The sequence below is a fragment of the Mustela erminea genome, chromosome 15 (assembly GCF_009829155.1).
Source record: "Mustela erminea isolate mMusErm1 chromosome 15, mMusErm1.Pri, whole genome shotgun sequence".
NCBI lineage: Eukaryota > Metazoa > Chordata > Mammalia > Carnivora > Mustelidae > Mustela > Mustela erminea.
In genome coordinates, this window is record NC_045628.1 from 75,381,629 (window position 1) to 75,405,141 (window position 23,513).

Genomic DNA, 23,513 nt, shown 5'->3' on the forward strand with positions numbered 1-23,513 from the left:
TTCGAAGGGAGCCAATAAGCCAAAATTTGGGCACAATAATCCTTACTCTTCAGTATTTAGTAATTTCAGTAAGTTCTATACATCTTTATGGTTTTTAAGGCATAGAGAAAAGAAGGGGCTGTCCACTCTTGGCATGCCCTTTCTCGTCATGGTATTAATCCCCACATTTCCCATGGCTCCTGGTTTCTTTCTGGAGCACAGGTTCCCCCTCCGAAGCAGCCAGTAAGGTCTCTCAGCTTGAGAAGACTGGAAACCTTTGGAAGGCAAGTGAGGAGATTCAGACAAGTTGAACCAAGGGAAATACAAGGTCATTTTGGGCATACAGATCACCCAGTCAGAGGCTAAAGGCACTAAATTAGCAGACTTACGCTGGGTGAAGCATCCTTCTTTTCCATCTAGAACCCTGGGTAGGGGTTCCTTGAACCATACCTGGGCCACCCTCCTCTCTCTAGCAGGCAGAGGGAGCTGTGGGCTGTGCCACAGAAGAGGCTATCGATGTGCCCTTGGAAGAGCCCTGGCGGGCCTTCCTTGAGGCAGCTGTTCCCTGAAGCTGGTTACACTCCCCCAGCTGCTTGCGTGGCTTAGCAGGGCTGAATTACAGCAGAGCAAAAGGTTGGAAAAACCACCCTCAGATGGGTAAGACTGCAGCTGTGGGGCCATTTGCAAAATACAGTTGTCTGAGGCTTTGGCAATTCACCTCGAAAAGACTGACCTTTAGAATGAGAAAGTCTCAGTTTCACTCATTAAACCCAAACCACATTCAACTCCCATCTGCACCCACCCCAGACTCTACATTCATAGCTGGTCAGACAGAGGGAGCCGGCCCATGTTTACTCTGCCCAGGGCTCTCTTGACATTCCTTTCTAGGTAAGGACAAGCACCTCCTTCCCTTCCGATCCTGGTACAGCCTCCCAGCCAGACTGCCCAGTGTGACTTCATCGCGTCCCTGGGGTCGCTGTCCCCATGCAGCCCAGCACGTGGGCAGCGCTGCCCGGAAGGCCCTATCTTCTCTGCACTGCCTCCCCACTGCATGCAGGGGCTCTGGTGCTGAAAGACAGCAGGCCCCCGGGGACGTCACTTGGTTTGATTAGGGACAGCGTGGTTTCTGCTGCTGGCCACTGAACACCAACCGCACATGACCGACGTAATGCAACATGATGGACAAAGTGGCCTCTGTTGGTCTTGATTAAGTGTTGGGAAGCTGAGCCTGCCAGCTAGTCTAAAAGGGTGATTTTTTTCCAGGAAAGGATAGAAAGTATGTCCTGGAGAGAAGGCTGGTGGGAACTCTGAAGAACCAGCACAGCCGCTCAAGAAAAGGCTCTGCTCAGACTTTACTGAGCAGAATCCATAATGCATCTAGGAACCCAGTGGTCCCCGGAGAAGAGTGACTTCAGGGCCAGGTCAGGGAATAAGACAAACTGACGAAGGGTCAGGAAGCACTGGGGTCAAAGGTCACAAATCTGGTCACTGACTACCAGGCTGTGTGGCTAAGTATCCATGGGGGACAGCCGCAGGCAGCCCGGAAGGGAGGGCGGCAAGCTGGACAGAGAAACCATGACGCTTGGGGTGCACAGGGAAAAGCATGTGCGTTGATTGTGAAAATCTGTCCTGCGTGCTCTATGTGCTTTGAGAAAGGAGAGCTTTGGCGATCTTTTATTAATGTGAAGCAAACTAGAAAATGAGAGCTGATTTTAATGACCTTTTAGTCCTGCTTTTAAAATCAAAGTCCTACTCTATCTTGGAGGTCACCGAGGAAAGCCAAGAGGCTTTCCCCATGCCCCCCGCTCGTGCCCCTAACCAGAGACTGCAGGACAGGGCCCTGCTTTTACAGACCAATGATGCCAGGCCCCCTCAGCAATTCTGATTTAACTCATGTGGGGTGAAGATGAGGAGGGGCGTTTTGTCAGAAGTTCAGGTGTAGGCAGAGACAGACAGTCTTTGCCCCTCCAGGCGAGCAGATGGCTGGATCTCTGCTACGGAGTGAAACTGCAGTGAACTCAGAGGTCAGCTTGCCCTAGCAGTGAATTCCTAAGTTGAGTTAAAGCCCCCCCAAATCCTACATGTTGAAATTGACACTGCCTCCCCATTGCCAGCCTGGGGCACTGGGGCACAAGGAGAAGCCAGATTGTTTAACTTGGTTTTTAAGGCTCCAGGAGCACAGACATGCTGCTACCTGCGGAGTTAGCATTGCCAAGTGTAGCTGTCCCTGATAAGGAAGACCCACAGGGTGTGGAAATCCCCACATGGGTAATTCACACCCCAGACCATCCAAATCTCCATGGTGGTCATGCCCTTGAGGCTTCTCCTGCACTAGACCAACGGGCATTGATTCTGTATGCAAACTGGGAATGCAGGACTGACATGCATTTCACCTTCCTCTCCACTGCCTGCGTGCTCTCTGCTGAAGAAGGGGAGGGTCAGGATAGCAACAGAACAATTCATAGATTTAAATCGCCATCCCTCACCCACCCCCAAACCAACAGGTTTCCATAGGTCAGGTTTACCCGCATAGAAAGTCTTCAGAAGCTATTTTCCTCATAAAGCTTTCCCCTCTCTTATAGCTGGAAGTAATCTAAATTCCTAAATGCGCCCTCTGTAATTCTCACCCAGTATTACGGTTCCTTGGGTCCTTGTCTCAGAACTGCCCCCGATCCCTAACCTGCAAGTCCACACGTTCTATATCTTGGTATCTCTCCCAGTCGCCTGCCATAATGCTTTGAGTGCAGTCGCATTTGCTAAATATTCTTTGCACTGATGAATGAATAAATGAACCTCTAGCTCTTATGAAGAATTGAGAAGAACAGAACTCAGAGCCTTCCTTAAGGTAAATCTTAAATGTGTGGCTTATGTAACTCATTCTCAAGGGGTTAAGTCAGGACCTTCTTTCTTTCCAATCCCTCCCAGTATTAAATCTCTACAAGGCTGCTGTGGCCCAGCCCAGAGGCCGGGTGAGAGCACATCTCCCAGCGAAACTCCGTGAGGCACCCCCACAGTGCCCCACCAGTGGACAGGCTCCACTCAGCTCTGGCTTCAGCTCTGTGGTTCCCATACACAGCAACCCGACATGACCTCTGCTCGGAGGACTCCCTCTAGGCATCTTCTCCTGCTGGTGACCACCTCCTTGCCTCCTGGCGTCTTCTCAACCAACCCCTAACTGCAGATCAAAAATCTTTTAGTGGCTACGGCAGAAAATACGTTCGTTCTGTGTAAAACGGGGAACGAACAGCCCAGGGATACAGAGGCACAGAACAAGTTGGTCTCTGCACGCATCTGAGAGGTACCGACGGGCCAGGAAATCAGGACGGCTGTGGACAGCAGCAGGTCAAACACCTGCTCAGGGGAGCGCTTCTCCGCAAACTTAGGAGGCAAGACGCTGGGGCGCAGTTTCTGATCTTTGCCGCAGTGGGTAGCCCTAGCTGCCAGCTGCTGTTTCCTGGGCTCAGGGTTTAATGCACCTCAAGCAGGCAGGTGTGTCTGGTTTCCACAGGCTTCTAGAAGAGGAGATCGCTAACCTGAGAAACCGAATAAAGGGCTGTCCAGTGAGAGATTTCAAATTACAATAGCAGTGCTTATTATTACTCTGAAATGATACTTGTGCCTTCTGCGTTCACAAGCCTCCGGGGACGGCCATCCAGGATGTCTGTCTGGAAGGTGTCCAAGGAGAGCAGCCCGGACACTCACTATAATGAAGGGCCGCTCAGCACACGCCCCAGCATACAAGAGCACTCTTCACAAATGCCAGTCTACTTCAGCGATGTCGCCTGCAGACGCCGTGAACTAACACACCTATTAGAAGCGGGCATTAGGGCATCAGAGCCTTGGAGGCTTGGAAGGAAGAGCAGAGGCAGGAGCTGAACTAGCTCTCAGGGGACCCATGTCTCGCTGCCCGAGCTGTAGTCCTGGAGGGGACCTGGCTTGAGGGGGTGGGCATGACCCCGGGAACCCTCCCCAGTTGCTCCAGGGTGCACTGCCCTCTCCAACAAGACTGGCCCGCTGAGGTTAACTAGAGGAAGTCATCCCTCATTCAGCAGGAGCGAGCTGAGGGCAGGCATGGCACAGGGCATGAGGCACCGATAGACCTGGCCGAGAATTCGAAGTTCGTGCTGGACAGCATGGGACCCCAGAGCCAAACTGAATTCCACCCTGACTTTTCTGTGCCCTGCCCTGTGAGTTCTGGCTGGTTATTTAACCTCTTGGTCTCGGTCTCCTCACCAGTAAGATGGGGGTGATCACGGTACCCACCTCGCAGGGCTGTTGCGAGGACTAGGTGAGTTAGTATATGAAGAGAGTTAAGAGCAGTCCCCTGGCGCATCACAAGTGCTAGGGGCATTTCCTTATGATAATCACTGCCCTCCGTGGAATATACAGATGAGAAACAGGGGACCTGAGTCAAATGCATAGTTTGTTCAACAGTGATACGCGGCTAGAGTAGGAAGGAGGCAGGAAAAGTGCGTATGTGGTGGGGGAGGAGCTGTAAGTTTCGAGAAACAAAGAGCCTCATGGAGAAAGTGACTTTGGAGAACAATCTGGATGAGAGGGAAAAAGGGAGCCATGGAATGTCTGGAGGGAGAGCATTCCAGGCAGAGGGAAAAGTACTCCCCCCCCCCCCCCCCCCCCGCCGCCCGCCACGCCCAGTGGGAGTGTGCCTGGGAAGTAGGGAGCTGGAGGCCAGGGTGTCTGTGGGGAGGAGAGGGGACAGCAGGAAGAAAGGAGGTCGGAGAGTGAACTTTCCAGAAGCTCACCTCCTGGAGCGGGGCTTCTTGCTAAAGCAGCGCTGGCTCCCCTCCACTTTGCACCCCTGTGTCCCGACAGCAGAGCCGGAGCCCCAGGCTGACTGACCTGCTCCTGGTGCTGACAGCGGACGTGCAGCAGCTGGGCGTGGTGCTCCTCCTGCAGCCGCACCATCTCCGCCTCAAACTGCAGCTGCAGCCGCTCCTCCAGGTCCTGCAGCTCCGCCTGCTGCTGCCAGCCCAGCTTCCGCACCTCCTCCTCGAACCGCCTCTCCAGGTCCTCCTTCTCCTTCTGTAGTTTCTCGCACTTGGCTGTGTGGAAGGCTGGGGGAGGAGGAGGGGAATAACCCCTTTAAACAATGGGTTACGGGACCAAAGGCATCACACCCAAGTGTCTTTAATCCCTACTGGTGGATCACCCCGGTCACCGTCACAACCTGTGCACATCCCCTGTGCAGGGGATGGGGACAACCAGGGCGAGCTCCTCTTACCCCTGCTTCTGGAGAGCTTCACTGTTTGCAAAACGCTTTGCCCTCTACCACATTTGATCCTTACAACAGATGCTGGGTGTTGAGGTCGAACCTGAGCCCCAGGGAGCTCATGGGACTTGCCCAAGTGTGCGGAGAGAGAGCTGCGAAGGCAAACTTGGGCTTTCTGACCGCAAGCCCTGTGTACCTGTACTACTGCAGGGCGTCTCCAAGAGCCCACAGACCACAGCCATCAAGATACAGGGTATTGGTTAAAAATGCCCGCTCCTAGGCATGCTCTGAGTGGGTCAGAGCCCCTGGGGCAGGAACTCAGGATTTACTTCTCACAAGGTCCATGGTGACTCATGTCCATTGAGGTTTGGGACCTGAGTGTCCCTGGAATCTGGGGACAGGATGGGGAGGGGGTGGGGAAGTGGGGACAGAGGGGAGGGAGGACGCGCAGATACTGAAGGCTGTTCCCTCGGGGCTGAAATGCCAGGCGGGACAATCTCAGAGAACGTGCAGGGACGTGGAGCTTCACAAAGCACCATTCTTCTCCGCCAGAAGGAACAACCGCTCAATACCCCTTGGCGTAGGCATGATACCCGGCAGAGCCGTGGTGGGTTTTCTGTGCAGGGGATGGGGACAGTGGCACAGCCCATACCCAGGCGCCCCAATCCTGCCCCTGCTCTGCTTAGCATTTGTGCTTCCCTAAGGCGGCAGGCAGGAGTGACGGCTTCTATTTTCAAGATCGCCGCCTCCACTGCTAACTGTTTTCAAGAAGGAGAAAAACAGCCTGACATCTATCTGCTCTGCTTAGGCCACCTGGAGCTGCTTACACCCAGCACACGCACACAGAAAGGTGCTCACACACAACATGTACGTTCCACAAACGCCCTCCGCTCTGCACGACCTGCTGGGGAAACACGGTCACGTACTTCGTAATGGTGTAAACGCCGGCTAAATGGGATCTGCACCGTGTGTGTGTGTGTGTGTGTGTGTGTGTGCAGGGGTGGGGGGGGTGGTCAGGAACACACCCCCAGGGGAAGCGAGACTGCATTTGAAACATCCTGATCAGAAGTCCCACCCTAAAGAGGCAGCTAGTTCAAAGACTCCTTTATCACGTTCTGCTCTAAAAACGTTCTTATTCAGCATAGGGATGTTTAAAAACATTCTTCCCCTGGTGAGATGAGTGGTGGATTGGCTGGACAGCACGCAGACCCGTTGCCCTATGAAAACAGTGTGTAAGCAGCAGGCCAGCCCAGTAGCCGAAGACCGACCCCAGCGGCCTTCCTGCTCTCCTGCTTCACCTGGCCTAGGGTCCCAGGTCCCGGCATCGGCTGGAGGATTCTGAAGCGTGGTCTGGAGAAGCAGTTTGCAGGATCTGCCAAGGTAATGGGGGGAGCCCAGGGTGGGACGGCGGGTGCTGTCCCCTCCAGGTGCGGGAAATCAGAAAGCATACCGTCTTAGAGAATTTAAAAGCAATAACCAAATAGACTTGGAGAACTCTCTGCCTTTTAAAATTACCTGGTACCAGCAATTTTGAAAAACGTTAGTGAAAAATAATCCTCCCCAACAAAAGTTGGCCTAAGTTCCAAACAATTACTATAGTTACTGTTGCGGTTTTTAAAAATAATTTTTGCGCTTCCAAAAAAATCACGGAGAAAACTTGTATGTACAGGACAAATGATTGTACACATGACATTTGTCCCCTGAACGATTTGAGAATAAGGTGCTACCTGTTGTCCCACTAACCTTGAATTCCTTAGTGTATATTCCCTGCAAACAAGGACATTCTCCCACACGACTACAATATATTCATTAAGATCAGGACATGGACCCCGATCCAGTAGTGCCATCCAATGCGCAGGCCCACTGAAATTTCACCAATTGTCCCAGTAATATCGTTTCTAGAGAAAGGATCCGGTTCTGAATCATCAAGTTGCTTTTAGGTGCATGGTGTCCTCACTCTCCTCCAGTCTGGGACAACACTTGGTCTGCTCTGGACTTTCTGGACCTTGGCACTTTTATTTTATTTTATTTTTTAAAAGATTTTATGTATTTATTTATTTGAAAGAGAGAGAGAGAGAAAACACACAAATAGGGGGAGCAGCAGAGGGAGAAGCAGGCTTCCCGCTGAGCAGAGAGCCTGATGTGGGGCTCGATCCCGGCACCCCAGGATCATAACCTGAGCAGAAGGCAGATGCTTAACTGACTGAGCCAGCCAGACACCCTGAACTTGGCACTTTTAAAGACTAAAGGCCATTATTCCAGAACATCTATCGATTTGGTGTGTCTGATGATTCCTCATTCCTAGGTTCGGGTCACGCGTGTTTGGCAGAAACGTCACAGAAGCAGCATTGCATTCTCATTTGAATGTTAACCAATAAAAATGAAATTTCTTTTTCAACTGGGTGTGTAGTGAGTTGGGAAGATAATGCTTATTACTGATTATTGCAAGGTTATACGGGAAGTGATCCATGGTATAAAGGAGCAATGTACGAATGATCCATCTGGAGCGTCACATACGCTAGGGATGTCCCTGAATATTGTTGTCACCTCCACTGACAGTCAATCTTTTGGGCAAGGTTTACCTAAGGGACAGGTTTCTGGGGCTGCTAACAAATACTAGCGTGAATAACAGACGCAGTCTGAGGCTTTCTGGTGCCTGGTAGTGAGGTTGTGGTGGAAAAGGTTGAGGGTTCTCCCTTACACCTGATTGCTGGAGGCTACGGTCCCTATAAAAGGACCTGACAGTAACTAACAGCCAAAGCGGCTCTGGTCTGGAAGTAGCAGTGGGGAAACACTTGCTCCCGGAAGTTCTGGCTCACTGGCTTTAACCTAGTTCTGGCTTTTCCCAAAGACCCTCCAGCCAGGGAAATTTATTAGCGGTTTCACCAGGGAATTTAGCTGGTAAAATAAATAAATAAATAAATAAAAAGGCTCTCAGGATCCAGGTAAGAGGTGTGTATATAAAGACAGGTTTATCCTGGGGTGACTGGATTTTATTTTTAAATTTAAAAAAATTTTTTAAAGGATTTTATTTATTTGAGAGAGAGCCAGAGGGCATGCGTAGAGAGGGGAGGGGCAGAGGGAGTGAAAGAGGGAGAAGTAGACTCTCTGATGACTGGGGAGCCTGACACAGGACTTGACCCCAGGACTCTGGGATCAGGACCTGAGCAGAAGGCAGACACTTAACTGACTGAGCCACCCAGTTGCCTCCTGGGGTGACTAGATTTTTTTAATAGCACAGAGCAAAGACCACAGAATGTGCATTTAAAAAATAGTGGTTGGAAAAAAAAATAGTGGTTGATGGACTGAGACAAAGTCGAATTGAACCAAACAGAGGGGTGCCTGGGTGGTTCAATTGGTTCAGAGTCGGGATCTAGATTTCATCTTGGGTCATGATCTCAGGGTTGTGAGATTGAGCCTCATATGAGGCTCTGTGCTCAGCACAGAGTCTGCTTGAGTTTCTCTCTCCCTCTGCCCTTCCCCCAGGTTGTGTGTGCTCTCTAAAATAAATAAATAAATCTTTAATTTAGTTATATTAATTATATTATTTTAATTTGGAGGCAAATAGAGGAGCTATAATTGTACCTACACTGGGGAAGGATGGGAGTAATCTGACAGAAGGAACAAGGACACCACTAGATGACAGCTGGGGACACACAGGTAGCCTCAGGGCAGTTTCTGGATTCCGGGGCCTGCTGGGAGGATGTTCTTTTTCCTGTAATTTGGGTGGACTAACTTCACTATGGTCTTTACCCCACGTAGCATGCACCAGTGGATGGGGACAAAGTAGTGACAATATGTTTGATTTTATTTAAAATAGGTCTACAAAGCACTGCATAGACAGGTGACAAAGATGGCCAAAAGGTCATGACGGTCAGCACCATTCCTGATTAAGCATATGCAAACCAAAGTAAGAAACGATCTTTCATCAATAAGTCTACAAAAGATGAAATATTCTGATAACACAGGGAAGATCTGAGAAAGTAGAATCTAATGGACCATTCGTGGGAATATGATGGATAAGCTGCTTCCGAGGGCAAGAACATCTTTCAACATTGACATGCGAGGGGGTGGGAGCCTTTGGGGTGTGACAGCTACAGAGCACGGGTTTTTTGGGGGGGTGATGAAAATGTTCTAAACAGATTGTGGTCACAGTTGCACAACTGCAGATACACTAAAAACCACAGAATTGTACACTTTAAATGGCATGATAGGGAAAATACCTCCGAGGATTAATGTAAATTTTTTTATGGAAGGAAAGGTCATATTCTGATTGGAAAACATCCGTATAACAAGGACGAGGATACATGCTGGCAAAATGAAACAGAAATGCAACCCCCACCCATTCACTGTCTTACACACACGCACACATACACCGATACCTGCGGAACATGACGGAACATGAGGGAAGGGCAGAGGGAGAGAGAAACTCAATTCTTATTGCCTCTGAACTAGAGCTAGAGCGAGCATATAAAGCTCAAATGAAAATAACAAAACATGCTAATCATGTATTTTGGTTTTGGTAAGTGCTATTTTGTATGGGAAAAATTTATTCATTATATAGTACTCCTATCAGTGTTGTTAATTCTAGGAAATTTAGGCAGTAAGTTGACGCTACAGATTGTGTAGTTGGAAAGAAGCAGGTAGAAAGGTAAAGAAACAAATGAAAACCAATCAGTTCACTGGAGAAAGAAATGACATGATGCATGCCCTTGAAGCCTACAATTTTGCAAGTGCACAAAGTAGCTCTCAGATGGTGACTGCAGCAGGATTTGCTTTGGGGAAGCAGTCTGGGCTAGTTATAGAAATGATCAGTGCAATATACATGTGGGACAAATCCTGTATATAAAGCGATATGGGTAACCAGCAAAAAAAAATTAGGTAAATCTTTTTGTGTCATTATGATATCTGTAACATATTATTAAACAAAAAAGGTACGATGCAGAAACAGTGTGATGATGTAATTCTATTGGAATGAAATATATCTGTATTTCCACTTCCCTTATTCAGGGGGTTTTGTGCTTAATTATAGGACTCCAGGTCCAATGAACACCTGCAACAACATACATTTAATTTAAAAAAACTATTATTTCTTTATGTTTCAAAAGTTAAAAAAAATTAAAAATTACTATCATAATTGGGACACCTGGGTGGCTCAGTGAGTTAAGGGTCTGCTTTCAGCTCAGGTCATGATTCCAGGGTCCTGGGATCGAGCCCCACATTGGGCTCTCTGCTCAATGGGGAGTCTGCTTCTCCCTCTCCCTCTGCCTGCTACTCCCCCTGCTTATGCGGTCCCCCTCTCTCTGACAGATAAATTTAAAAAAACCTTTTTTTTAAGAACTACTATCATAATGAAGAAGACAGGGTTTGAAAAGGTTATGGCATCCAGTGGTCAGAACTAACAAGACTCTTCTATCTTACTTGTTATTTTATTTATATTAGTGGCAGGATGATTCATGGGACTGGGAGTCAGAGACGATTGGTTTTCATCCAAGAGCTGTCCCTGAACTACACTGTTGCCTTAAGTAAATCATGAGCTGTGAAACCCCCCGTTTTGCTGTCTATAGGGTGGCAAAGTAATCATTTTTTTCACATAGAGCTCCAATCCCCAAATTCCCAGTTGCTATTAGGTACAAGTGAGGGGACACCTCTAATTTTCCCATGCCGCCCTGTTGTAAGCCCTGAGCCTGCAGAAGACACTAGATAGAAGAGCAGTTGGGACCCCAGGAGGACAGCTCCAATAAGGGAGTCCCCAGAGAAAGAAAAGTCACATCATGTCTTTCTTCTGGTCAATCTTCAAAAATATGTCTATTCGGACATTTTGTAGACAGATTAAGGCAGGCTAATTTAGTAGCCTTACACAACATCTGGAGTCTTACTTTCGTTCATTCTTTCTTTTTTTCTATTCTCGTGAAAGCATTTGGTACATTATAGTGAGAGACACACACCATGATAATACATCCTTAGAACCTAGGAAGCTGAGACAATAATTTTGAGAATAACAGGGTTTTGATTGGTTAAGAACATATAACACTTGTAATTCAGAAGCATGAGTTTGAAAAGCAAAAGCAGGATTAGAATCTGTGGTGCAGTTAAAGCCGAACACATAGGGTGGTATATGTAAGAAAGTATATGGTGGTGTGTATGTGTGCATATACACTATAAGACTATATAATATTATTAAAGCTGCATTTAGCACATCCCCAGATATACATAATACCACGATACCAACCCATCAGCTGGTGAGTGGGACACATGAAGATGTAGGGATCCTTGGGACACCGGCAGAGAAAACTGCTACGGCACCATTTGTAAAAAAAAAAAAAAAAAGTACTGTGTTGGGGTGCCTGGGTGGCTCAGTGGGTTAAGCCGCTGCCTTCAGCTCAGGTCATGATCTCAGGGTCCTGGAATCGAGTCCTGCATCAGGCTCTCTGCTCGGCAGGGAGCCTGCTTCCCTTTCTCTCTCTCTGCCTGCCTCTCTGCCTACTTGTGATCTCCCTCTGTCAAATAAATAAATAAATAAAATCTTAAAAAAAAAAAAAAGTACTGTGTTAACCACAGCTCATAAATCAACTGAAAGGAGTAGAATTCAGTGAGTAAGATCAATTTCCTGTAAACAAATGGCTGATGGTCTTTCAAATAATTACAACTTTTTATCAGTTTGCCCAAGAGGTAGCAAAGATAAAAAAAAGATAAAGGTAAATACCACGCAGGCTCTACCGCTCAGGACAAAGGTATAAGGAACGATATTACACTGCCTTCTGCATCATAGCAAGGGCTTTAGTGGACACAATTATAAAATCACCTAAATATAAAGAAAGGAGGGCCACCTGGGGGGCTTAGTGACTGCCTTGGACTCAGGTCAGGATCCCAGAGGAGTCTCTCATGGGGCTCCTTGCTCAGCAGGGAGCCTGCTTCTCCCTCTGCCCCTTCCCCTGCTTGTGTTCCATCTCTCTCTGACAAATAAATAAATAAATAAATAATGAGAGACGATACTCTGTTTATAAGTATTTGTACAGTATATAAGTATTATAATAGTATAAGTATTAATAGTAACCTTATTATTTACTAATATACTTAATAAGTATATAATAAGTATATAAATAATAAGCACCTAATAAGTATGTAAGAATCTAGTCTATTCTATGTCAGTATCTAAGTATTATAAGAGTCACTGAATTCCTACACTGAGCTGTTAACTCCCAGTACCTCAGGATGTGACCATGTTTGGAGACAGGATCCTCACAGAGGTAGTGAAGTTAAAAGGAGGGCATTAAGGTTGGCTCTAATCTAATCTGACTGGTGTCTTCACGGGACCCAGATGCCTGTGGAAGAAAGACGATGTGACAGAAGGGGTCCTTCTATAAAACCCAAGAGAGGCCCCAGAAGAATTAGCAACCTGCCAACACCTGGGTCTTGCACTGCCAGCCTCCACGACTGTGAGAAAATGGCTTTCTGTTGTTTAAGTCCCCCAGCCAGAGGGACATAGTTAAGAGCAGCCCTAGAAAACTGAAGGAGTCACCATCGTCACATACAGATGGAGCGAGATACCACAGTTACAGAGATGCTTCTTTGGGGAGGGGGGATGGTTAATTAAACAGACATAACAACTTTCAAGGAAAAAAATTAAAAATTAACCTTATTAATCTCCCTACATAGAAAAGATAAAATTTTCAATTGCAGGCTCCCTTCATAGCTGTTGCCGTGGTGTGAATTCTTAATATTCTATAAGGAAATGTCCTAATGCTTTTAGGAAGTATCCTGATGCTTAACATTTTCACGGCTTCCTTAGATTCCCCTGTTGATGTACCACAATTTATACTCCTTTATTGCTGGAAATATGGTCTATGTCACCCATATATTATTTTGCTTTTTCCATTAGGATAACTCCCCCGGAGTGGAAATTATACGGGGTTAAATTTTATGAGCGTCTTTACACTGTGAAGTTCTTCGTTTGGGTTTTTGTTTTGTTGTTTTGTTTTGTTTTTAATACGGTGATTTTGTAACCAACGAGTGCCCACTAGGGGGAGCCATACTGCCTGAAAAAATGCCCTCTGGTGGCGAATGCCTTTGTCTGCACTTGTCGGATCCCAGGGACAGGCAGAAGGCTAACAGGGTTGGTCTGCAAACAGGCTGCGTGAGTTCTGGCCACAGTGTCCTTCACAGCCCTACCCTCAGCTTCTCTGTAAGACCTTCGTTTTGATGAAAATGTCAAGGAGAGAGAAAAGGACATGAAAGTTCCATTATTGAGCAGAAAAGAGACAGAAGGAGTCAGGGAGAGTCCTTTACCTGCCTCTTTACCTGTCTGTGTTCCTACCAGTGGGACAGGGTCACACCCACAGGCAGGCCGACAGTCAGTAGACAGTGACTGAACTTACTGAGCACCTGCCCTGTGCCAGCCCCCCCGCAGCCCCCCATTCCATGGCACGGTGTGAATAAGACATACGTCATGGGTGTCACAAGTAAGTGAGCAAAACTTGTAAATAGCAATGTTTTAGCTAGCTAAAGCTTTTAATAACTACAGAGAAGTAAAAGAAGGATGACACTAACAAAGGACCAGTGAAAGGGCCGGTTAGGCTGAGGCGGGATGGACCAGGGAGGTCCCTCTGGGAAGGCAACAACCAGTTAGTTGTGAACGACAAGAGAGAGGCAGGGCACAGAGGGCTGGAGGCAGGGAGGCTCATGTGCAAGAAACAGCAAGTACAAAGGTCCTGAGCCCAGAATGTTTCGGGGTCCATAAGGAACAGAAAGACTTCCACGGGGCTTGAGTGTCTGTGACAGGGAGAGTAGAGGGAGGTGAAGTTCAAGAGACAGGCAGGGTCAGGTCGTGCAGAGCCCGAGGTGTCTGAGGAGGAGTTGGGGCTCTACTCTGGTATAGTGGGAAGCCCAGACAGTCTCACACGGGGGATAACAAGAGCTGAGTAAGCTTTTACAGGATCCCTCTAGCGGCTGCAGACTACAGGAGCCAAGGATGGGGACAAGAGCAGCAATGAGACGATGCGTGTGGAGCCCCGGCAGAGTTCATGGTGAGGGGAACTAAGTCTACAGCAGGCTGAGGGATGGATGAACGGGCGCTGTATTTGGGAGGCAAAGCCAAGGATTGGAGGAAAGAGATGAAGGAAGTCAGGCAGCATGAATCGGGTGACTGGTCTGAGCAGTGGGGGACAGGGGTGCCATTTGAGGAGATAGGAACATGGCGGAAGGAGTCCCACCAGAGGGAAACACCAGGCATTAGGCATCAGACAGAGCTCTCCTGGATTCATAGATGAATGCATACACACCAGAGGGCCCACAGTTCACAGAGGCTGGGGGGGTTCTCCTCTAGTCCATCGTACCTGGGAAGGGCTTTCCCTTCAGGATCTGAATTCTGACAAGCCACTTTAATGATGAATGAGGACAGGCTGTATTGCAGTGATTCGTAGGCTGTGGTCCATTTTATAAAAGTGTTGAGGTGTTCAAAGCCTGACCCCTCAGGAGAGATTCCAGTTAGTAAATCTCTCCCAGGGAAGCTAGGGCAGTTTGGCAGCCGTGTTTTCCTCCCTGTGGGGGTGGACATGGTTTCTGAAAGAATCCACAAGATCTGGCCGTGGCAAGAGAAAGAGCATTTTCCAGATGTTAGGAGTTTTGATAGCTATGGGACAGATACAGAAAGGTATCTTCCTGAGGTGTTTCACTCTGAACATTTCACTTACTTATAGGTCAAACTTTGGGAACACAGCCCCAAGAGTGGATGATGATATACAAGACACCTCAAGATTCCCGAACACACGTCATGATGCGCCGAAGCCCACTCCTCACCACTGACACGTTCACCCAGGACTGAGAGTGAACAAGTCTTCCTGTGCCCTGACCCTGAGAAGCACAGTCCCCACACACCAGAAGGTGAGGATGGTGGGTGCCCGGGGCGGGGGGCGGTGTTGTGGGGAGAAGGGCAAGTCCAAGGGGAAGGAGTTGGATGGCACCTAGGAAGGAGAGGGGACACAGGCAGCAAGCAGCCCGCAGGTGAGGCAAGGCAGGGGGGTAGGAGGGAAGGAATAGAGCTGGGCTCCAGCCTCTGCTGACACCGCTATGGGAGTTTTAGCACATCGTTCAGCCTCTCTGGGTTTCAACATTCTCATCTATAAAATGAGGAGGTAGGGCAGACACTATTCTGGTCTATGTCCCTGATCCCCCAGATGATATGTTGAAATCCTAACCCCCAGGACACCTCAGGATGTAACTGCTTTTGGAGATAGGGACCTTGAAGAGGTGATTAAGCGAAAATAAGGCCCTGATTTAGAGGGACAGCTGTCCTTCCAAGAAGAGGAAGAGACAGCAGAGATGTGCATGTTCAGAGGTCAGGTGAGGACCCAGGGAAAAGACATCCACCTACAAGCCAAGGAGAGGGGCCTCAGCAGAAAACAACCCAGGGGTGTCCAGCCTCCAGAAGCATGGGGAAAGAAATTTCTGTGGTTTAAGGCCCCCTGTCTGTGGTGTTTTGCTAGAGTAGTCCTCGCAGACTGATTCCTATGGGCACTTGGAGTGCTAAGCCCCCTTCCTCTCCTAGCCTTCTAGAATTCTATGGATATTATAATGGTGACCCAGATCCTCAAGAAGAGTCTTCCTTGAAGAAGACAGGGAAGAGTATATGAATTTTTGTTATGACCCTCCCCCAATGGTCCCCTAAAGAGATAAGTTTCATCTGCAGGGAAAATGTACACAATCACTCAACTCCATGACATGAGACATTAAGAGTGATAACAGTTCTTGGCATGTGTATGTATTTTCATTATAAAGTTCTTTAACACACAACACTACCTTGTTTAATCTTCCCAGCAAATTTCCAAGCTGGGCAAAGCAGCCATTTCTGCTTTGATTTTATAGAAGAGGAAACAGAGGCTCAGAAGGGTGAAGTCACTTGTCCAAGCTGACACAGCTAGAAAGGGACAGCCAGGATCTGATCCATGCGAATTTTGGAAGTGCTCTTTCCAGTAATAACCGGACTGCTATTCTGCCTTATATTTTGGAAGAAAGGAAACAAAGAGATATAAGGAAAAAAGATAGAGAAATCCCCATCAGTAAGGCTCTTTCACAGTAAGAAAAGCCTCGTGCCATTTTGATGTGTTCTTTAAGACAAAGGATGAGCATTTCAACAAATGGATAATGTCTAATCTCGTAGGTACAGATAATGTGCAATGCATATAGGTAATCTTCTTGGTCTGAGAGGAGAAAAACACAAGGATGATTTATGGAGGCAAAGAACGAAATGGAATTAAGAGGGTGGTTATGATCATGTGTTTTGAAAAGCAACACAATGCTGTCCACATGAGAACTAATAACATTACTGCCCATCAAGAGGAAATGGCTTGATGTGGAAAATGGTTTTGCACAGAGCTGGTTCTTCTTTTCCTCCAGGTTAATTTGGGCTTGTGGAGTTTTAAAGGCCTCTCCAGGGCACACGCTCATCTAACACACTCCACAGGGACCGTCCTGAAGGTCCAGCTTTAGATGGGACAGGTAATGGCTTCATGTGGTTGTCGGGAATATTTATTGCTTTTAATTTTTTTTTTCCCTTTGCAAAATGACATTGAAAAGAGGACCCTTTAATTTTATTTCAAATGAGTCCTTGTTACATAAATTGTACGAGTAATATCCTCTCTATGTAAAACATCCCTTTAGAAGAAAGTTTTAATAGTGTCCTGGAAAATGTTTAAACAGTATAAGCTGAAGTTCTGAGCTGCTCTTTATGATGGAGAAAACTTGCCCTACAGAGAGGTCTAGAAAATGAGCTCCCAGGACCCTATCATGTAAGAAGCCCCACAACTTGGAGTGACCCTATTCTAGAGCAAGTTGCTAACTTCAATCTTCTGTCCCAGAGTTTGGCTGGCCCCTGCCCCTTATTTGCTCCTAGATGAGTATGAGGATCAAATGTAGATAATACATTTTCATGCATTTGGTGGTAATCGGCTTAAATATATTCCTTCCTTCCTTCAGGTTGTCAGATACAGGCACCACCTGGCCTTGGGTATTCTGTGTTCTCCACGGGATTTGGGAGATGCCTCTTTGAGGTTTTCCCAGACCTGTGATCATCTTTATTTTCTGTCCAAGCCTTTACTGCCTTAATTTTTTCACAGGAATGGAAGATTAATGTTTTAAATCTTCAGGAGCTGATTTTTTTCAAACATGGTCATTCCCCTATGAACTCATCTCAGCCTCTCTTCATTACTACCAAATACAACAGATCAATTCTAAGCAATAAAATGCACCACCTCAAATTCTTCCTACCCACAAATTTTTAGATACAGATGCAGAAGGACCAGTTTTCACGCAGTCGGCCATAGCCCAAGAGTGTGTTTAGGATTAATGGAAACACCTGCCCGATGCCCTGGCTAGACCCATTGCCTTGACCAGTGGACTCCCACGCCACTTAGCAGAACACCAGGCTGCTCTCTGTAAACACATGCTTTCTGGAACAAGAGTGAGGGATCCCTCCCTGCTGAGTCAGTCGGTGCGGGAGAAGGCAGCATGGGAAGCTACTTCTCTTTCAGGAAGCCTGGAGTGTTCTCGCCTTCAGACTCCAGGTTATCCCAGTTCCTGGGCTGCTGTCTCTACGGTACGGGCAAACCCCATTTAATTGGCAACAGTGTCTCGGATAGAACAGCCACTTTACTGCATCCAAGGGAATCATGACCTCCTCGGTGGTGGCTTCCTGTCAACCTGCAGACTGTTCTAATTTATACGGTCACCAAAACTGAGGGAACATTCAGAAAAATGGCCTTCAACTAAAAAAATGAAGACAGCTGTACCTCACCGAACAGAGCCAGGATGAAATACAATCTGTGTGTGTGGAGCACCCGGCATGGTGTCTGGCTGGCTCAAGGCTCGCCCTCACTGGGCGGCGTGCTGATGACTTCCTGCTCCGAGTGTGGTCCCCTTACCTGCGCGCTTATTAGACATGCAGAAGCTCAGGCCCAGTCAGACGGACTGAATCAGAACCCGCATGTAACCAAGATTCTGGGAGATTCCCATGAGAAGCATTGTCTGAGGTCTATGGGATACCTGAGGGCAGGCGGGAGGTAAGATGTTACCTTTAGTGGCGGTCCTCTCTCTGAGCACACAGCTGCCAGGTAGGTAAGGAAATGGCTTCAAGACTGTTGATAAAGCAAAAATTCTCAGTCCTGAAAACCCACAAGTACGTCCTTTGGCCACAGTTCACATTTAGTGAGGACGTGTGGCACCAAAGCAGCCAGCCTAGACCAAGACCTGAACGGGGGCTGCAGGCGGCAGGGGGGTGGTGGCAGTCAGCATATAGGGTGGTGGTGGATCTGGCTTCATGAGCTGGTCAAGTAAGAGGAGGAGGGACTGATGAGCTTTAGAATACAAGCATGGAAAAAAAGGCAAGTTAGAGAAAATAAAATCTAAGAGAGACCAGATGATGAACCACACCAACCTCTTCTCTTGGTAGGAAATAGGGGCTGGGTGTGTGATCCCAAACAAAACCCAGCAATACCATGAAAAGGTTACAATGTTAAGGGTACCTTCCCGACAGTGAGGTATAAAGTATACAGAGACACCTGCCCCTGTGGCATTTCATAGAATACTGCAGAAAATACCAAGACAACTGTGTGTGACACAGTCCGAACATATGATGTGAAGGGGGGTACTTTTATTTTGGTTCTTTGCCTTGCCACCCTCTGCTGCTCAGAGATTGTGGAGAACCTTGGCTCACGAGCACAGGCCCTCCTGTTAGAGAAAGACAGAAGATTCCTTGATGGTGGAGGTGCGAAGGGCTTACTATCTCTGGCAATAAATAAGAAGTGGGTTAGGTGGTGGGTGGCCCATGCAGTGCCTACTATATCTGACAAATCTCAGTGGGATGCACTTGCTAGATGTAGGGGGTTCTTAAAGTTACTTCGAGCAAAGTCAAACTTAGAGAGCACTGGGAGAGATGAGAAATCTTAGCACACACTGACCTGGGGATGGACAGAAGGGAGCTTAGCACTAGGATCCCAGCTGGGTTGGAGGAGCCATCCAGCTGGCCTCAATAAGGGTATAGGTATCCTCAGTAGGGGACATCTGGAGATTCAGATCAAATCCACCTTGTAGCTCTTAAGGCAAGTTATGTTGTATTTGCAGTTAGGGAAGTTCCTCAGTTATTCGGTCATTCTTAGTTAATCCTGTTATTGTCTTTACACAGTGCTGGACTAGAGACCTCCTCCAAGTGCTGTGGCAGGAACATGGGCTGTAATGTCCAACAAATTTGGGCCTGAGTTTATTAGTTGATGCTTGTGTGAGGGGGATTAATCCACTGAGCCTCAGTTTCCTCTTCTGTAAAATGGGGTTCACACAGAGACTGCCTCTTAGTGTTAGTGTGAGGTTTACATGGAATAATTGAGTGTAGGTGCTTAGGATCTTGTTTGGTCTCTACTAATCACTGGATAAATGGTTAGTGATAAATATTAGCTGTTGATTATTTTGGGAGGGTCAAAGAATCGTTATAATCTTATAAATGGGAATATTTTCCACACTTCATGAATGTTTGGCTGGGACAAAGGATAAAAAAAACACACATTCCATGCACATATCTAGAGGGAGTGGGCCCAACTTGACCTCTGAAGGTAAGACTTGGGTACTCAATGAGGGTGTAGGAGGTCAGTGCTGCCCTAGCTAAAAATTATTTTCACAGTGTTTGTTATTATTGCTTTAGATTGCTGCACATCTGTACATACATATTGTTTGAGGACACAGTTACCAGTTAGGACCTGACAGCCCCATTCTGTGTCTCGTTAGAGGCTGGGGAGTGGCTGCCTGTATCAAAGCCAAAGCCTGAGATGACCATGTCCACCTTACCTAATGGACCTGAGGATGGTTGGAGGCAATCCTCATTAGCAGAGACCTGTGTGATAATTCTTAGAATCCCTGAGAAGATAAGTTCTCCATTTTGTTGGCTAGTTAAAATATTACATGTTTGTTTTAAAAAACCGAATCACAGAGAAGCAGGAGGGGCTTCTCAATCACATGAGGTCCCAGAAAATGCAAACATTTCTTTCTCTTCCAGTTTCCCAGAAAAAGGTCTCGGGTAGAAAGGAAGGAAAAGCACATCTGACCAGGAAAGGCACACCGTGGATGGCATCACAGCTAACAGGTACTGAGCCCTCTCCATGGGCTGGAGGCGCTCCTGAGTGCTCTACGTGGACAGGTTAACTGACCTTAACTGACCTGCTCAAAATCCCTACGAAGTGGGCAAGATCTCTACTCTGTGATCCTGTTTCATACAAGAGGAGCTGGAGCAGCAGAACCAAGTCAGTCCACATTTGTGGCAATCTCAAGTTCATGCTACTACAGGGTTTTGGCACCCAAAGCCAGAGGCTGTCAGACTTGAGTGGACATCAGAATCACACGCGAGGCTTGCGATTTAGTGGGTCTGGCGGGGAGCGGGGGGGCCGAGAACCTGCATTTCTAACGCGTTCCCAGGTGATACGTCACCTGCTGCTGGTCCAAGTAACACGTTGAGTTACATACCACCGGCTGGTGGAGGATGCTGCTGGTCTAGGGGCCACCCTTTGAGTAGAAAGGCCCTAGACCCAGTGCTCAGTACTCAGGCCTGTAGAGTGCTGCCTCTGCTGAGGGTTGTAGAAGACCCACAGCCTTGACCATCAGTCTGGTATCTATCCCAGGCTATAGAACCTGCTCATCGCTGCCATTCTGAGCCATCTATCTGTCTGACCACACACCTATCTGTTCTCTCTTACCTGGCCTGAGATTCCCTTGCTGACCTTGAGCCTGTGTGTTCAGACTTAGCTCTGAGGCTATGCCCTCTTAGATAGTTTGAGTCTAAGGATACTGACTTTCCTTCAAAGTTCCTGCCGGTGGCTTCCCATCTTCCTCCCCTCATAGGTGGAATCCTACAGTGACACCATAGCCCTCCCCACCATCATGCATCCTGGGCAGGATGGAGGCCGGTACGAGCTTGTAGCTTCCTCTCCACACCTATTTTCAGCCTCCCAGTATGTGCCTGTGACCACCCATGAATGGCCTGTCCAGGACCATGGCCTTCGGACTGTTCTCAGAGCTGGCAACCATAGACTTCACCAGCACTCCACAATGGTGGTCATTTCCATGCCCTTCCCTGGAGATGGCTCCAACTTAGCCTTCACCACCGCTCAATGTTGATCCCTTCAAATGCTCTCATTTCATTGCTCAGAAGCAGCTACTTGGAGAAGTGGTCAAGAGGGTGCGTTCTGGGGTCATACTGCCTTGGTTTGAACCCATTGTTGTGGTCTCAGGCAAGTTAGCTACCTCTCTGCTTGCTTCAGCTTCCTCGTCCATAAAGGACCCTCACCGGGCATGCAGCCTTGACTTCTACTTCACTGAGAAAACTGAAGTCAACAGGTGTGGAACCCTACAGTTTCCTATCGTGATACTTAAAAAATGAATCTTTACTCTGGAAGATTATGTCTTGTTGGAAGTAACCCTCCTTGTTGATTAGTTCTCCCACTCTCCTGTCTCCAACCCCTGCCTTCATTTCTTGCGGCTGCTGTAACAAACCTCTATAAAATTAATGGCTTAGGGCACTGGGTGGCTCAGAGGATTAAGCCACTGCCTTCAGCTCAGGTCATGATCTCAGGGTCCTGGGATCAAGTTCCACATCAGGCTCTCTGCTCAGCAGGGAGCCTGCTTCCTCCTCTCTGTTTCTGCCTGCTTCTCTGCCTACTTGTGATCTCTCTCTGTCAAATAAATAAATAAAGGATCTTTAAAAAATTCACTTAAAAAATTAATGGCTTAAAACAACTCAAATTTATTGTCTTAACAGTTCTGTGAATACAAGATGGGTCTCACCGGGATAACAACCAAGGTGTTGGTAGGGCTGGGTTCCTTTCTGGAGACTCCAGAGAGAATCCATGGCCTTGCCTCTCCCAGCTTCTTGAGGCTGCCTGCAGTCCTTGGCTCATGGCCCCTTCCTCTGTACCACTGAGTCTCAAGGTGGCAGCCAGAGAGAATCCTCGAAGACTGTATCAGCCCCTTGCTCTTCTGCATGAAGCCCTCACCTCACTCAGGGTAGAGGCCATGTCACCATGATGGCTTGGCAGGTCTGCCAGTATCTGGGCCCCATGGCCTTTGGACCTCGGCTCTCCTATCTCTCTGTTCACTCTGCTCCAGCTACACTTGCCTCTTTGCCACTCCTTGAATGCTTTGAGGACTGCGGTTCTCAAAGTATGATCCCCAGGCCAGCAACTTCAGCAGCACCCGATTACTTGTTGCAATGCTAATTCTTGGGCTCCACCCCCTAAGGGCTGACTCAGAAACTCTCAGTATGGGGGCTACAATCTGCTTCTCCAGCCCTCTTGGTGGTTCTGATGCTAGAGGGAGGACTGCAGGTCCAGGCACATTCCCACCCCAGGGCTTTTGCACTGACAGTTTCCTTTGCATGGAAACCTTTTCTCCCAGCTCCTCCCCAAACACCTGGCTCTCTCTCTTTGACCTGGCTCTCAGCCCAAGCTCCTCCTCCAACTCAGCGACCAGCACTCCCCAGCAGAGGTCTAAGGCTCAGCTCTGTGAAGGGCTTTAACCAATCTCTAAGGTTCAATCATTTTAACCTCAATCATTTCACCAGAGTACCTGCACCTTCTTCCTACACTTGCTACCTCCATGATACATCAGAGTGCTTGTTTTGCCTTTTGGTTGCCAATTTAACAATCATTTATGTTAAATTCTCACTGGTAAAATAACTGGCATGGCTTCTGCCTGCTGCCTGACCGGCCGTCTGGTGAACTCAGACTATAGGGAGAGTAAACACAATTGTCCTGCTCTCCCTATAGTGAACAGTGAGGGGAATGAAGGGAAAACCCCGTCATTCCAATAGGTCTCTGCCGAATGTGTTTTGATGTACACTTTCTTTATGTCTGGATGTGTGTGTGTGTGTGTGTGTGTGTGTGTGTACACTGTGGGGTTGTTTCCTTAGATTAAATGATTTATCTAAAATCAAGTCCTTTAAAATTCCCCCTATGAAGCCTTCTGAGTTAGAACATCACTGAAGAGAATAATCTTACAGAAAAGTAGGAAACTTTTCTCTGTACAGAAAACTTTCATCTTTTTTTTTTTTTCCAGATTGTTGACTTGGAGAAAAGGTAGTGGAATTACATTAAATATGATGAATGTTTTTGTGAACATTTTTTATGAAGAAAAAAATCAGTTTATCCCCTGATCTGACTAAATAAATGTCGAATAAATGTCAAGAGGGAGTCCCACACTTTTAGCTTTTTCTGGACACCAAGCATCTCCGTCTGTGGTCCCTCCGGTCCCTCCCCAACCCAAGTCCACCAAG

The 23,513-nt window shown here is 47.6% G+C and overlaps 1 protein-coding gene and 1 long non-coding RNA gene across 6 annotated transcripts in view; one reads left to right on the top strand and one right to left on the bottom strand.

Moving 5' to 3' along the window:
• The window catches only part of MTUS2 (microtubule associated scaffold protein 2), a 576,541-nt gene that overhangs the window by 23,052 nt on the left and 529,976 nt on the right, over positions 1–23,513 (bottom strand). For all 3 annotated transcript variants that reach the window (XM_032314531.1, XM_032314532.1, XM_032314533.1), the window contains one exon: positions 4,840–5,054. In XM_032314531.1, the coding sequence (XP_032170422.1) occupies positions 4,840–5,054 (215 nt within the window). The remainder of the gene's footprint in view (positions 1–4,839; positions 5,055–23,513) is intronic.
• LOC116574025 lies at positions 12,495–20,701 on the top strand. 3 transcript variants are annotated; one of them, XR_004279105.1, is made up of 5 exons: positions 12,495–14,235; positions 14,908–15,091; positions 16,604–16,705; positions 17,183–18,315; positions 20,247–20,701. It is a non-coding gene; the product is annotated as an uncharacterized LOC116574025 (long non-coding RNA). The 3 variants fall into 3 exon arrangements; XR_004279104.1 differs by lacking the exon at positions 17,183–18,315; XR_004279106.1 differs by lacking the exon at positions 17,183–18,315 and having other exon boundaries at positions 12,495–12,648.